Below are 15,388 nucleotides of genomic sequence, written 5' to 3' on the forward strand. Positions count from 1 at the left end.
GGAAGCATGACACTTAGAAGAGAATGTACTAACTTCCCCAAAAAGCACCACATCATGAAGTCTGCATCTTCCAATGTGACTCTTTCCCCATGAAGTGTTCTTTAAAGGGGTACCTACACCCATTGGGTTCATTATTTATTCTTTCCTTTGTAATTACACCTTTCTTGTGTCTAAATTTGTATGTTACTGTCTGGGGTATTTTCTAGTCAAGTGTTCTGTTCATATCTTTTTCGTGGGGAGAGAAGGAAAGTCTCTTCAGCTGAATGATCACCTTTTTTCACTGATGATTAGATATAGATACAAGTTTACAGGGTATGTCATTCTAAGTTTCAGATTAAGATCCTTTGCTTTGCAGAATATACTAGTCCACTATTATTATTTTTGCAGTTTCTGTTTGGTTTGGAATAATTTTGTTATTTGAATTTAAAATTCTTCATCCTGGCTGACTGCTGAACTTGGTGTCACTGGAATCATTAAATTTAACCACTGTATCTTGGAGTCTGCTATACAGATTTTTTTGTTCAGTCATATTATTCTGGGAGACCTATGATCCTAAAGTTGCCCCTGCACATCCTATCTTCAAAGTGAATGTCTTGTGTTTTCTTTCATTGTTAGCTTCTCTTTTGACAGATTTTCCTCCATTTCAATATTTTACATACCAAACCTAATATTTTCTCTTTTGCTTTCTTCGAGAAACTCCCCACCACAGATTTGATTTTTTTTCTAGTCTACTAATTTTTTTTTATTTCTGCCTTGAGAGTTAAAGTTATGACATATATTCATTCCAAATTTCTTCTCTCATATACTTAATTTCTTTTTCTGGACTCGTTCTATATTTTCCTTTTGTTTTTTTCCACGCTCTTTTGGTATTCTACAGATATTAGTTCACTTTCCTTTGCCTTGTAATATTTACTAACAAAGTTATGTAATCTCTTTGAGGATTTAGTACTGAGTCTTCTTTTAGTGTTAGGATCCTTTCTGTTGATTTGTCTGCTTATGCTTGTGGAGTAGCTTGATGGTAAAGTAGCTAGAGCTCTGGGCATGGTGTCATGAAGACCTGAGTTCAAATCTAGCCTCAGACAAGGATTAGCTGCAGGGCCCTGGGCAAGTCATTTAACTCCCGTTTGCCTCAGTTTCCTCATCTTCGAAATGAGGGTGATAATAGCAACTACCTCTCAAGGTTGTTATAAGGATCAAATGAGATAATAATTGTAAAGCACTAGGCACAGTGCCTGGTGCACAGTAAGCACTCTATAAATATTAGAAATGATAATGATAATTATTTTCTGGGTTTTTATTGTTTTCTTTCTTTTGAAATTTCGGATGTTTCTGCATTTCCCCTTATATTCCTGAGACTTTCTGATCCGTCCCCTTTCTGCAGGTATAGACTTCTCTAGGGTTGTATTGCGAAGCTGCCTCAACCTCTTCCCGAGGTTCCATTCAGATTCAGGTTTCAGTTTCACCAGTCTCTGTCCAGACTGGAGGGACTGGACCCAGCTGGGTTTCAGCTCCCCTTTCTTCTGTCCCAGTGTAGCTACTCATGCTTGCCTCTGGCCCTAGTTATTCCCTTGGCTTTTTCTTTACTCTCCTTTGACTGAGGTTAATGGGTACCTGCCACTTTTTGCAGGAGGGAGGAGTGTGGGAAGAATATTCTGAGAAGAGTCTCTGCAGCCTCTGCGGTCCTTAACCTAGGACCACCTCAGGAAGAAGGCAGCATACTTCTTTCTCTATTCCTTCTCATATAGGAGACTCAATGCAAAATCAGTGTCTGCAGATTCTTGCCAGGGGGAAGCAGGGAGGGAGTAAAGTGTGCCTGCAAAGTCTAAGCTGCAGTCAAGAGGGGAATCTAATATAGGCCCTGGGCATGAGCCTATCAGTTTATGCATCTCTTCTGGAAGCACAGATGCTATTTTCAGGAAGGGGTGCTGTGTGCATTTTAAGCATTAGGATTAACTTCTGTTAATTCATAAAGATTTTACATTGTTGGGAGTCTCTGAACGAATGAATGAAACACAAAGCATTATAAATCATATAAATACACACACATACATACATATATATGTATGTCATAAGAAAGCATTACAAAGTTGCATAGTGGAAATCATTGTGCTAAGTAAAAGTGGAGACAGTCCCTGATCTCAAGGAGGGAGGTATATATAGGAGGTTTCAGGTGCAAGTAAGATTGTAAGGTCCCATAATCTTCAGGGTGTAGTGATAAAACAGATGGCAATGCATCTTCCTCCTTGTGTTTTGGGTTTTTTTTGAAGTGTCAGTGATGGGTGTGATGTTGCCACTGATGAAATTAAATCTTATTCTAATTCTTAACCATTTGACAATGCTAAGAACTTTGAAGTCACGAAATCCAATGTGTGCCCTCCCCCCAGGTCTTCCATAGCTGTGACTGTTGGTTTTTTTGGTTTGTTTTTTTTTTTGCTTTTTGGTGAGGCAGTTTGGGTTTAGTGACCTGCCCAGGGTCACACAGGTAGTGTCAAGTGTCTGAGGTCAAATTTGAACTCAGGTCCTCCTGACTCCAAGGCTGGAGCTCTATCCACTGTACCACCTAGCTGGCTTCTTTTTTTTTTTTTTAAGAGAGGCAATTGGGGTTAAGTGACTTGCCCAGAGTCACACAGCTAGGAAGTATTATGTGTCTGAGGCTGCATTTGAACTCAGGTCCTGCTGACTCCAAGGCCAGTGCTCTATCCACTGCACCACCTCACTGGCCCACATAGCTGTGACTGTTGAGGAGCCATGGAATAAAGAGCCTGCAGAAATGGTTTCCATGTCACATCTCCATAAAGACTGCTTTGTGGGATGGTGACTGGGGTAGGGGTTGGAAGGTTGGAAGTAAAACTTAGTGGTCTTGGGAGCAACAGCATTTCTAGGACTCTCGGGCTGACCAATCATCAGTGGCAGTTGGTCAGTGATTGGTGTTGGTGAGGACAGTGGGACCCTTTTGTAAGTAATTGTTACCCTGCACGACAGCAAGACTAGTCCTCTGGAGAGCAGTGCTACTCCCAGTGCTTCTGGGTTCAGGTTCTCTTGGGCTATCTCCAGTGGGCTCTGGGAGGAAGTGGTGGCCCGAGATGCTGGCGGAGATTTGCCTTCTATCCTTCCTCAACTTGTGGATTCAGCTGCAATTGCTCTATGACTAACATATGAGTCCTCTTTCTGGCTTGGCTGCTTCCCCCTCCCCCAACTTATGGGGACTAGGGAAAGCATCTAAATACCATCTTGTTCTTGTGACCCTCAAACTGAAACTAAAGTGTTTCTGAAGTCATCTTGTATTAATTTTTTATTTAACAATACAAAAGACAGTAATTACTTAACAGTAACAAATACAATATGATTTTTCTTTCTTTCTTTTTTTTTTTTTGGTTAGGCAATGGGGCTAAGTGACTTGCCCAGGGTCACACAGCTAGTAAGTGTTATGTGTCAGAGGCCAGATTTGAACTTAGATCCTCCTGACTCCAAGGCCAGAGCTCTATCCACTGTGCCACCTAGCTGCCCCATGATTTTTCAAAAAGATGTTTACTACATGCTATATAGAGATCACTAAGATTTAGGATGTTTGCTAGTACATGAAACATTTTTGAAATTACTTTTATTGGTACGAAGCAAAATGGAAAAACCGTTTTACTTACTCACATTTTAAATTAATAAGGGAGTTCAAATTGGTCTATTCCTTTAAGTGGCCTTTCTTTAAAAAAAAATTACTGGACTTTTCGTTCTGGGAAAACATTTATGGGACTGTTCCTTATTAAGCTTAATTGAGAAACATGTTCCTTATCAATATAAAACCTCAAAACCATTTAGAGTTGGGATTTAATCTTTCAATAGTGAATAAGATTTTACTTGTTTTTCCCTCTCTAAATATGACAAAAAACTTGCTGTCCAAGGAGCCCCAAAATGAAAAGTGCAGCTCAAACCTTGCCGATAGCAGTTATTCAGTGTGGTGTAAATAAAGCTTTAGAGTTGGAGTCAGAATACTAGCTGGGTGACCTCACTGACCTCAGTTTCCTCATCTGTGAAATGAAGGTGCTGAAGGAAAATCTCTAAAGGTTCCTTCTAACACTGAGTTTTATAACAAGGTAATTATTTCTTAGTTGATCGAAAAGTCAAACACTAATTCAAAACTTAGATACCATTTTGGGTATGGGATGTATTTTCACTTTTTATATGAATTATTTCAACCTGCATACTTATCATTCATTATAAATTGTGGTAGATTTTTCTTCTCCTCAACTGAAGAGAGGGCCCAAGTGAGGTGTCTTAAGGAACTCAAGAACCTTTGATGTTATTCAGTCATTTCAGTCATGTCTGATTCTTCATGACCTCATTTGGGTTTTTCTTGGCAAAGATACTGGAGTGGTTTGCCATTTCCTTCTTCAGCTCATTTTACAGATGGAGAAACTGAGGCAAACAGGGGTAAGTGACTTGCCCAGGGTCACATAGTTAATAAGTATTGGAGGCAAAATTTGAACTCAACAAGATGAGTTTTCCTGACTTCAGGCCTGGCTCTCTATCCACTGTGCCACCTAGCTGCCCAAGAACTTTTACATGGCAGAAAAATCAGTCTCTCCCTACTCAGAGTATCAGATATGTCCTGTCTAAACACATGTGAAGTGCACAGACTGGGACCATTCCTCTTCTCAGCCCAATGTTCTGGCCTTCCAGAGGTTTTCTGCTCTGGCACTCTCCCACCCCTTTCCATCTCTGTCTTCTCCTATATTTAGGCATTCTCTCCTTGCTCTTGGCTTGAAAACGGCTTTGGAATATACTCTCATGTCTCCTGATGCTCATATCTAATATGTTCCAGCTCTTCTCAGAGGAAATATTTATACATAGTAGAAAGGTAGTCAGTGGCAGTCTAGTTTATTGGAGAGAAAACCAGCTTTGGAGTCAAAAAGACCTGGGTTCAAATCTTATCTCTGGTACTCATTAGCTATGCGATCACAGTCAAGTCATTTAATTTTGATGAATCAGTTTTCTACTCTAGAAAATAAGGGTATTTGGACTCACTAGATAATCTCTCAGGCTTCTTTCAGCTCTATTATTCTATAAGGGATAATTATACCTACAATAACTAGCTCACAGAGTTCCTATGAGGATAAAATTAGTATGTAAAGCACTCTGTTAAAATACTATATATGTATACACACACATACACACACACACACATATACGTCAGCTGTTTCTACTACCACCAGTAATAATATCAACAGGAGGTAATATCTGCCTGCCTCAAGTCTCTCCAGCCCATCCCCCATTCAGCCATCAAAATGATTTTCCGATCATGTCACTGTCCCCACCATACTCGATAAATTTCAGGGGTTCAATATCACCTCCCGGCAATACAAAATCCTGTTTGGCATTCAAAGCCCTCATAGCCTAGCCCCCTCTTACCTTTTCAGTCTTGGACCTTATTCCCCACTATGTCTTCACTCCAGTGACATTGGCCTCATGGCTGTTCCACAATTCAGTACTCCCTCTCTTGGCCCCCAGCATGCTTTCTGACTGTTTCCCCATGCCTGAAATACTCTCCCCTCCTCATCTGTAACTACTGGCTTCCTTTAAATCCCAGCTAAAATCCCACCTTCTATAGGAAGCCTTCTCCAACCCCTCTTAATCCCAGCACTGTCATTCTCAATGTTTCTTCCTTTCTATCCTGTCCATAGCTTGTGCGTACACATCTATTTGCATATTTTCTCCCTCATTAGACTGTGCACTCCTTGAAGGCAGACACCATCTTTTGCCTTTGTGTACTCCAGGCACTCAGCACAGTGCCTGGTGCACAGTAAGTAAGTGCTGAATAAAGGTTTATTGATTTACTGACTGAGATGTGAAGGGAAAAGGTAAGGAAGGCAAGAAAAGCCATTATCAATTTTTATCCTTGTGATAGAAACAATGCTGCATATAGAAAGAGCACCAGACTTGGGAGTGGAACTCCTGGATTCAGCTACACATAAGCTCTGTGACCTGGGGTAACTCCCTTTACCTCTAATGACATGTATGATTAAGTTTCTTTCAGCACTATCACTCTATGAGTAGTAGGAGGGATTTAGGGCCTCAGATGGCAGGCAATATGGCAACACATCGTCCACCTTCCAAGTTACCTACTCAAACTTTAAAAATCACACACATCATCATAAAAGAATATTTAAGTCTTGGCCCATACCATTTCCCTTAATACTATACTAACAAAGAGAGGAAAGGGCAAAGCATTTTTTAAAAAATTTCATCATACAAAATAGGAACCATTCAAATTTCTTATAGCTGGTGTACTTGTGAAGTTATAATAAAAGACCAACCTTGAGCCAGGTGTAATCGCTACTACAAGGAGGCTGCTTTAGCTGGGGAGTTCTGAGCTGTAGCGGGCGCATCTAAAATTGACTGGGTGTCCACACTAAGTCCAGCACCAACATGGTGAGCCCCCCAGGAGTGACTGAGGATGGACAGACCACCAATCTGCCTATGGAGCGGTAAAGCAGCCCAGGCCAGAAATGAAACAGGTCAAAGCTTCCATGCTAATCAGCAGAGGTATCTGGCCTATGAAAGGCCAGTGTCCTTCCAGCCTGGGCAAGATAGGGAGATATGGCCTCAAAACAGACCTAGTTTGAGTACTGAGGAATTTTGTGAGACAATAAGCATGAGCTATTCATCCCTACTGGTAAAGCAATGTCAAATGCACCATACGCATATCATATCTAATTTTACCACAGCACAAATAAATGAGTAATTTTATTTTTTATATGAAACTCAAAAAAAAAAGAGAACAACTGATTGATTTAAAACAATAAGAAAGAAATATAAAGTAGATTACCTGCAATAATCTCCTTGCTTAGCAACCTTGGCCAGTGAGAAAATGCAGTCGACAGTTGCTAAGTGATGAACCGCTTTACACAAAGAGTGATAGTGTTCACTGAAATGACTGCAGAGGTACAAAAACAAACATGAAGAGTGAACACATTGATTTTTGATGGCTTGACTGGTCGTGTCAAAAATAATATCTTTATTTAACCTTTTCAGGCACAAACTCAGGTCATCTCACCTGAGGATGCTCAAGATGCACAGGAGATAAAGAGTCCCTAAATCTCCCATCTTATTTTTCTTAACAAGACAACTATTGGAAGATGTAGGTTCCTTTTTTGTATTGTTTGGGAGTAGAATGCTACATATTTATAAATATAAAATTAATAAAATACTGCATATATACACAGATCATGTTTCCATTTTTATAGCACACCCACCAATATTATAATTCCTTGATGTAGCAAGAATTTCTTTTTTGAAAAAACAATATCACTGTCCTATTTGTTTTCTATTTTTAAATCACATACACTTCAGAATATATCCCTTATCGTTCACCTAACAAAAGGGCCTTCTCCGGGTAACACATTTTAAAAGGAAGAGAAAAAAACCAGTTCAGCAAAACCAATCAATAAACTAAGGGTCTAATGGCATATGCTATACCTCTTCAGAAATGGACAAACAACAACAATAATTCCATTATCTCCAACTTTTGCACAACAGGATGCCAGATGTAGAGCTGGAAGGGAGAAAATATACTTAGATTTTTTAATGATGTAGTATGTTAATAAAAATTTAAGATGTGATGTTATACAAAAACTTTTTAGAAATTCAATTTGTCATTCTGAAAATATCATGGATAATTTCTCTTTGGGCAATTTCCTTTTCTTTTTTCACCATCGCCATTATTGTTTGTGTTGAAGGATGTCATTCTTGAAAACATCCTACGCCTTTTGAACTAAGCTTCCCTGTTGGGACTTTAAATCCTATCTGTCCTTTTCCTGAACCCTGAAAAACACTCCACCAAAATCTATGGTATATATGAGACTATACCCAGCACTGCCTTCGTTATCTGTCATAAACTATAATGTGGCACATTATCTTCCTCCTAAAGTTCTTACTATTTCTATTTCAATACTCTTATCGGTCCTGAGTATTTTATTTGGTATTGCTCAGAATCAGTTACAAAATAGTAGTTATTTTCATTGTTTTTTCCACCTTCCCAAGAATGAAATTTTCACCAAGAAAATCAAGAATTTGAAGGCTACGATGCTTTCAGCAAAAAGAGAATGCTCCATCATATATCCAGACAGATGAACTCCACCATGAATATTACATCATGCCTCCATATCTGCTCTATGATCTACTTCTGGGGTGGAATAAAAAATACCTCTTTATTCTACCCAGAGTGATTTATGTCGCGTGTGTGTGTGTGTGTGTGTGTGTGTGTGTGTGTGTGTGTGTTTTCCTGCTGGGTATACTAAGGGATGGGAATGAATTCAGAGTCAGGAAGACCTGGGCTAAAATTTTGCCTCAAAGTCCCTTCTAGCTCCAAACCTAGATCCTACCAAAGCAACTGTTGAAGTCAGAGTAAGGTTAGGTTGAGTTTACAGAGCTACAGAAGCAGGTAAAGTAGGGGAGAATTATGCAACAATGGATACAGTTGTGTAGTATAGTGTGTGGTTGTGTCAGAGACAATGATTAGCTTTGCAGAAGAGAGTGGGATGTGACTGATCTTCCCACCCTCTGACCACACAGCCCTTAGGGCCAGCCAGGCCTGAATGAGGCCCCAGTCCTTCCTTTGGAAGCCTCTATATCAGATTGGGCAGCTAGGTGGCATATGGATAGACCTGAAATCAGGAAGACACATCTTCATGAGTTCAAATATGACCCCAGACACTTACTAGCTGTGTGACCCTGGGCAACTTACTTAGAAAACACCAAAATGGGGTCACAAAGAGTGAGACACAACTGAAACAACCCAAAAACCACAATGTGCCAAATACTATGCTAAGTGCTAGGAATATAAAGAAAGGGCAAAAGAGAGGCTCTGTTCTCCAGGACCTTATGGCTCTTCATTCCACTCAGTAATAGCCAATGGTATTATTAATTAAAAAATCAATAAGAGAATGAAGACTGTACTATGCTTTCAGTATTGCCTGAGTCTGTGTGCCAGAGATAAAGTTTGCTCAGTCTTTGGCAAACAGAAAAATCCATTCTAGAAGTTCCTACGCCTATAATGATGGCTGGCTGAGTTTTGGATTAGATTCTGTTCCGTGAATATGAATTTAACTGAGAAAGGGAAATGTTTTCCTTCTTGTTTGTGAATACCCTTCTAACATGTTTGAACTTTGCTTAAGAGCTACTAAAATTCAATTTTAAAAGAATTTTAAAATGAAAAAGTTTCTGAGTCCAACAGAGCAAAATCTAGTACTTAGCCTTCTTTTCCAAATGCAAGCAGGAAACACATTTCTTTTTCACTCACTGACTTTTGACATCTTTTATTTCCTGCGTAGCATTCTGATCAAAAACAATATTAATGATACAAATGTGTGTATGCCAGGAAGACACAAATACACTTCATGCATCACTAGTATTCAATTCTTTGATGCTGGGTTCACCAGGGTTAGTGAAAAAAATAAAATAAAATAAATAACTCAGACCATATGGCATCTCATTAAACAGTGCTCATGGCAACCAGTGCCTTTTTCTCTTGGGAGTTCTCACTGCAAAATCACTGGTTAAATCTCAGCCAACGTTTATCTGTGGCAAGAGACAGCAGGGATGGATGCATGGATAACTGAAAAGAGTTATGTGTTCTAATCATTCATCAACTTAACTATTAACTTTAATATACTGTTCTATTAAATATCTTATCAGCAAAACTAACAAGTAGCCAAATAAGTTAATCCCAGTTTTCCTTGCTTTATCCCTCGATTCTGCCTAATAACTAGTGCAATTGCTAACAAATAGAGTAAAATATGTTTATTTGTTTTTAATTGAAAAGTATGCCAAAAGAAAGAGAAGAGAATGGTGTTAGACTTCCTTCCTTCAGTTAGTAAGTAGTGTTTGGTGAGTGCTACCCAAAGTCATTGGACTAGGCTGTGGGGGCTTAAACATAATAAGTGAGGCTATTGTTAGGCAGACTGAGTCAAAACCAAGTAACAAGGGCCAGGGTATTATGAGATAGTCCTTTCAGTCTTGAGACAGTATTCATCAAGTCTGCAGTGCACTAAAAGGGCCCTGGATCAAAACAGCTAATGAAACATAGCTTTCTGAAGCAGCCTGGAAAAATCCATGACCAGAACTGCTGTCAAAGACTTTGGTCTAGACCTACCTAATCAATAACACCCTGTGTAGCCAGCCCTTCTGGATCAAAATCATCTGACGAGGCAAATGCAAGATGAAAAGGACACCTAAGGTCTTCCATAGGGAGATATGACAAATTAGAGGAAGAAACTATAAAAGTCTCATAAAGGTTGTGTGAACACACCGAAAATTGGCAGATAAGCTTCAGTATGGATAATATGTTCAGAGAAAAATAAAATAAACTATATTTGATGTGCAACTCTGAACAGGAAAGGAAGCAAGGAGTCAATGAAAATTTGATGGCATCAGTTGTTTGTGTTACTGATGCCAAAAAAGAGTGACTATACACAGTGTGCATTAAGAAATGAAATTTCCTACCTCAGCACAGATCCATGAAAGTAGATCAAGTATTGGTTTTTAGGTTCTTTTGGTCAAGTGTTTTATATTTTTGGCAATTGTTTTATATTGGTTAAACATAACTAACAAAATTGTCATAATTACTATTGCTGTACTTAATCATTTCCCATTTTCCATTTTTAGATGTAAGTAACATTTAAATAGGTCAGATTGGAGTTGTAGGGTTTTTTTTTCACACCATACTTTTTCTCATTTCTATTCTTTCTTCTAGCTTTATATTTGTTTTATAAGTGCTGGAACAAGTCAGTAATAAGTCTGACTCTACACAGATAGCAGACAATGCCATTGCTCAACTAAAAAAATCTTCATTGCCAACTGCAGAAAGGATAAGCTTGCAGCCAAGGTACTCCAAGCTTTCCACAGGCTGGTTTCCACTATTTTTGTAGCTGCATGCTACCCCACTGCCCTTTAAACATTCTATGTTCTGGCCAGGCTGCACTGTTCCCTAGCTCTACTTGTCATTCCCTAAAACAAAAGTGATTCCTGCCTCATTCTCTCCTTTTCACTATTGTATGGCTCCCTGTCCTCCTGATATTTGTGGGAAATATCTTTTCTTCTTATACTGCAGGTTCCTAAAAAGCATGGTCCACAGCAGGGGTTTTTTGCCTTTTTTGTGTTAAGCACCCCTCTGGCAGGTTAGTGAGGTCCATGGACCCCATCCTGGAATGGTTTTAAATGCACAAAATACAATATATAGGATTACAAAAGAAACCAATTTCAATCAGTTATTAATTGAAATACAGTTATCAAAATATTTCCAAAAACCAAGTTCACAGATGCCAGATTAAGAACTCCTAATAGCATATTTTTAACATCCCCAGGACCTAAAATAGTGACTTGCACTTAATAATGCTTAATAAATATTTATTGAATTGTACTGAATTGTTCCCTACTAAAGTAGGAGGCAAAGTAGATACAGTACCAGGCCTGGAGTCGAGAAGATTCATCTTCATGAGTTCAAATCTTGCCTCAGACATCTATTAGCCGTGTGACCCTAGACAAGTCACTTACCCCTGTTTGCCTCAGTTCCTCATCTGCAATATGAGCTGAAGAAGGAAATGGCAAATCACTCCAATATCTCTGCCAAGAAAACCCCAAATGGGGTCACAGAGAGTGACTGAATGATTGAAATGATTGAAAAACACCTAAACAAGAATAAAAACTCCTTGAGGGCAGGGAGTGTGTTTTATCTAAACATTACATTTCTCTTAACAATGCTCTTCACACAGGAAAGACTTCATAAATGTCTGCTGATTTAAAAAAAAATTAATACCTCTGTGGTTTTCAGTCTGTGAGAATTATAATCACCTATTAAAATGGCAAGGGCTCGTGGAGTATGTACACACAGGGAGAAATGCTTGAGATACTGAAAAAAGAAAAGTTAATGACACAAAAATGAAACAACTATGGTGGACTTATCATCATCACACTGATCTAAACCTCCTAGAATTTTTCCTGAATTCCTGCTTTTATTATTGCTGTTTAATTATCTCGTAAACATTGGTCAAGGAATCCTCTAAAAATTCAAGCATACTCACTGATTGTTGTTGTTGTAATTGTTCAGTCATTTCAGTTGTATCCATCTTTCTGGGCCCTCATTTGGGGTTCCTTGGCAAAAATACTGCAGTTATTTGCCATTTCCTTCTTCAGTTCATTTTACAGATGAAGAAATTGAGGCAAACAGGGTTTGCAAACAGACTTGCCCAGGGTCACAAGGCTAGTAAGTGTCTAAGGCTGAATTTGAATTCGAGTCTTCCTGATTCCAGGTCTAGCACTCTATCCACTGTACCATCTAGTTGCCCAATCAATCTTATTGATTATGGGATGGCCAAAAAAATTGCTGCACGTGAATGCTGTGGAATATTATTTCGTTGTAAAAATAAAAATGAGTATGAAGATTTCAGAGACATATGGGAAGTAAGTAGAACCAGGAACAAAGTAGATGTAAAAACTAAAACAATGTAAAAGGAGAACAAAAATTGAATGCTACAGAATTAATTATAATGGCCACTAATGGCTGTGGAGGACAGATGAGAAAATGCCAGTCCCTCACATCCTTACAGAGCTAGGGGATTATGGGTGAGGGACACCGCATATGCCCTTAGACCACTGGTATGTATTCATTTGTTTTGCTTAACTTTTCATTAAGTTTTGCTTAACTTTTCCTTCCCCTTCTTTCTTTTCATTCTTTATTAAAAGTTGTCACTCATTACATAGGATGATTTACTGGGTATGGAAGGTGGAGAGATATATTTGGAAATGAAAGTAAAATAAAAACTAAAGATATAAATTAAGAAAAGAACTTTTAAAAATCCAGGTATATCCTACCTACCTTAGTTAATTAGTTCTGTAAATATGAAATAAATATAGCATGAAAAGGGGAGGATGTCACTCTATCTTGAGCGACTGGTTAAAAAGTATCACAATACTGAGGGGGGTTCACAACAGTGGGGTTATTAATAACTTTTAGGCAACATTATGCTGAGTATGACTACAAATGTGAAAAAAAAATCCCACCTCTAAGCTTAGCATTAACATAAACACATGACTAACATGGGCAAAAGTCAATGTAAGAGGGAATAGGAAACACTAGTTATTTACTACAAAGAGGATTTATTCAAAGAGATACTGCATTTGACAGGTGCTATACACTTAACAGTAGGAATGTGGTCACCTTAACATATTAGCTGCCAAAGACAACTTTTCTATGAAACAGTTTAGACAATATAGAAATACCCATATGGGTGTCTGGAAAATTAGCTAGTGGGAGCACACTATTTCTAGAGAATGATATCAAAATACATATAGAACACAGAAGAATAACCAATTATATACTCTGGTGTCCAGCAATTAAGACCAATGTAGAAGGAAAAAAGGCAAACTTGCTTTATTTCTTGTAAGGGAATAAATTATTCCCAGATTATTGACTCATATTTTCTCTGCTTTGGAAAAAATGATGAGGATGTGATAGGGTTAAGTAACAAGAGAAGGCAATGACTTACTCACTGACTATGTCAAATCCTCAGCCTCCAAATTTATAGTACTATAACAAAAATAAATGTTTATTCTGCAAGCAAAGGCTTTAAGATGAGCTTACATTTCAATGGATTAAAAATAAAATCAAAGAGCACATGTATTCAACTATTTCATGGCAGGCCAGAAGAAATCAAAGCAGTAATTTCTACTTTTCCTTTTGATGGAGAGATTTTCCGGTCTATTTCTCATAGCAAGAGTCAGATTATACATTTCATTGTAAACTCACTCTAAAAAATTTAGCCATTCAGTGTTGCAGTCAAGGACTAGCTGCTCCCGGAGCTGATTCAGATGTCTGTAATTTTCTACAATAAAAGGAGAGTGAAAGCGGCTGACAGCTTTTGTGCTAGAAGAGAGGAAAAACATAAATAGGAAATCAAGGTTACTTAGAAATCAGTAATACCATCACTTCAGAAAATTAGAGTAGTTCTTCATTATTCTCTGATGAACCTTGAAAAGTGATGTAAATAGGGAGCATTCTATTATTATGCTACTCAAATCTATTCATTTCAAAATCTTTATCATAAAGAAAAGCTCTTGGATTCTATAGAAAGGTCTGGACCAAAAGCCACTAAAAGTTACTCTTGAATATAAAATCTGTATGGTAAATTCAGTACTTCAAATGTTCAGCTTTAGCAATAGAAGGTTCCTTCTTATAAATTCTGCTAATGGAAGACCAGTTTGATTAGTAGAAATCCATATACAATATAACAAAACCCAATACATTAATTCAAAGTGTAATGAATGTGAAAGAAATCTTTGGAAAGTGAACTATATTTTCTAAATTCCCCATACAGAAAAATGATGCACAGTCATTGTTATTTTACCAGTCTTTCTATACATAATCCCCACATGTTCCCATGCGTCTTGACATTAGGAAAAGAACAAGGCTTGGGTAAGCTTTCTGATGGCAAGAACTGCAACTTGTCCTCTGTTCCCTTTCCATTTTCCCTGTCCATAGTGCAGTGGCAGCAATCAATTTTAACTTGGCAAGTCACTGTACCAAGCGGATGGATTTATTTCCTCTATCATACCACTTTAAAAGTCTGGCTCGCGATGTACTAACCTACCCTTCCTGTAGTGCCATCAGCCAAACAATAAGTTAAAAAAACTTGCAATAAACCTCTCTAAAAGCTCGGTTATTCACTCACTCAACTACCTTTCCTGAATGCTCAGAAGATGATTGATACCATACTATCTCATGCTTGTTTCTTTTATACTAAATGTGGTCTAAGTTTCTATGCAAATGCATTTTATCACAGCTCTCTCTTCTGGTATAAATGATTTAATGACATTCCAGTTATAGCTCTGAAGAGACTCCCATGATTCAATCTCAAGTAATTTCTCTGAAAATAAGACTTCTACTTACTAGCTGGAGGCTAAGATAAAAGTGGACTAAAAGGAAAGGAAGACAAAAGGAAGAATGCCTGAAAAGGCAGGGATGGGAATAAACAGATTTGGGAGGAAGAAAAGATGTTAGAATATCTGATTCTGATGTCTAAGACTTCCAAATGCATAGGGTAAAAAAAGCAAGGTGTTAGGAACTTGTAAGTCAGGTCTGGGTACTCTGGGGGCCTCTTGTGCTACCAGCAATAAATAACAAATCATTACTATAACAATTAAAATGATAAATAGGTCATCATTTCATTGTGCTATAGGCTCTAATCTGTTTCTGACACGGATAATAAGTGAAAGTGGTCTTTGCTGTCCCTTTTACAGCTCCTTTAATACTAGGGACCACTTTGCTCTTCTTTTTCCGTGATATTATCAAATCTGTCTAAAAAGACAAATGCCACTTCACTGTGAGTCCATAAAAGCTCAA

At 38.1% G+C, this 15,388-nt stretch overlaps 1 protein-coding gene across 1 annotated transcript in view; it reads right to left on the minus strand.

Annotated features, from left to right (window-relative positions):
- The window catches only part of MSH3 (mutS homolog 3), a 204,065-nt gene that overhangs the window by 64,525 nt on the left and 124,152 nt on the right, over nt 1-15,388 (minus strand). The window contains 2 exon segments of the mRNA XM_078153148.1: nt 6,821-6,928; nt 13,796-13,912. Of these exon segments, the coding sequence (XP_078009274.1) occupies nt 6,821-6,928; nt 13,796-13,912 (225 nt within the window).

This window comes from Phascolarctos cinereus, unplaced genomic scaffold, assembly GCF_003287225.1.
Source record: "Phascolarctos cinereus isolate Bilbo 61053 unplaced genomic scaffold, phaCin_HiC Scaffold_4;HRSCAF=312, whole genome shotgun sequence".
NCBI lineage: Eukaryota > Metazoa > Chordata > Mammalia > Diprotodontia > Phascolarctidae > Phascolarctos > Phascolarctos cinereus.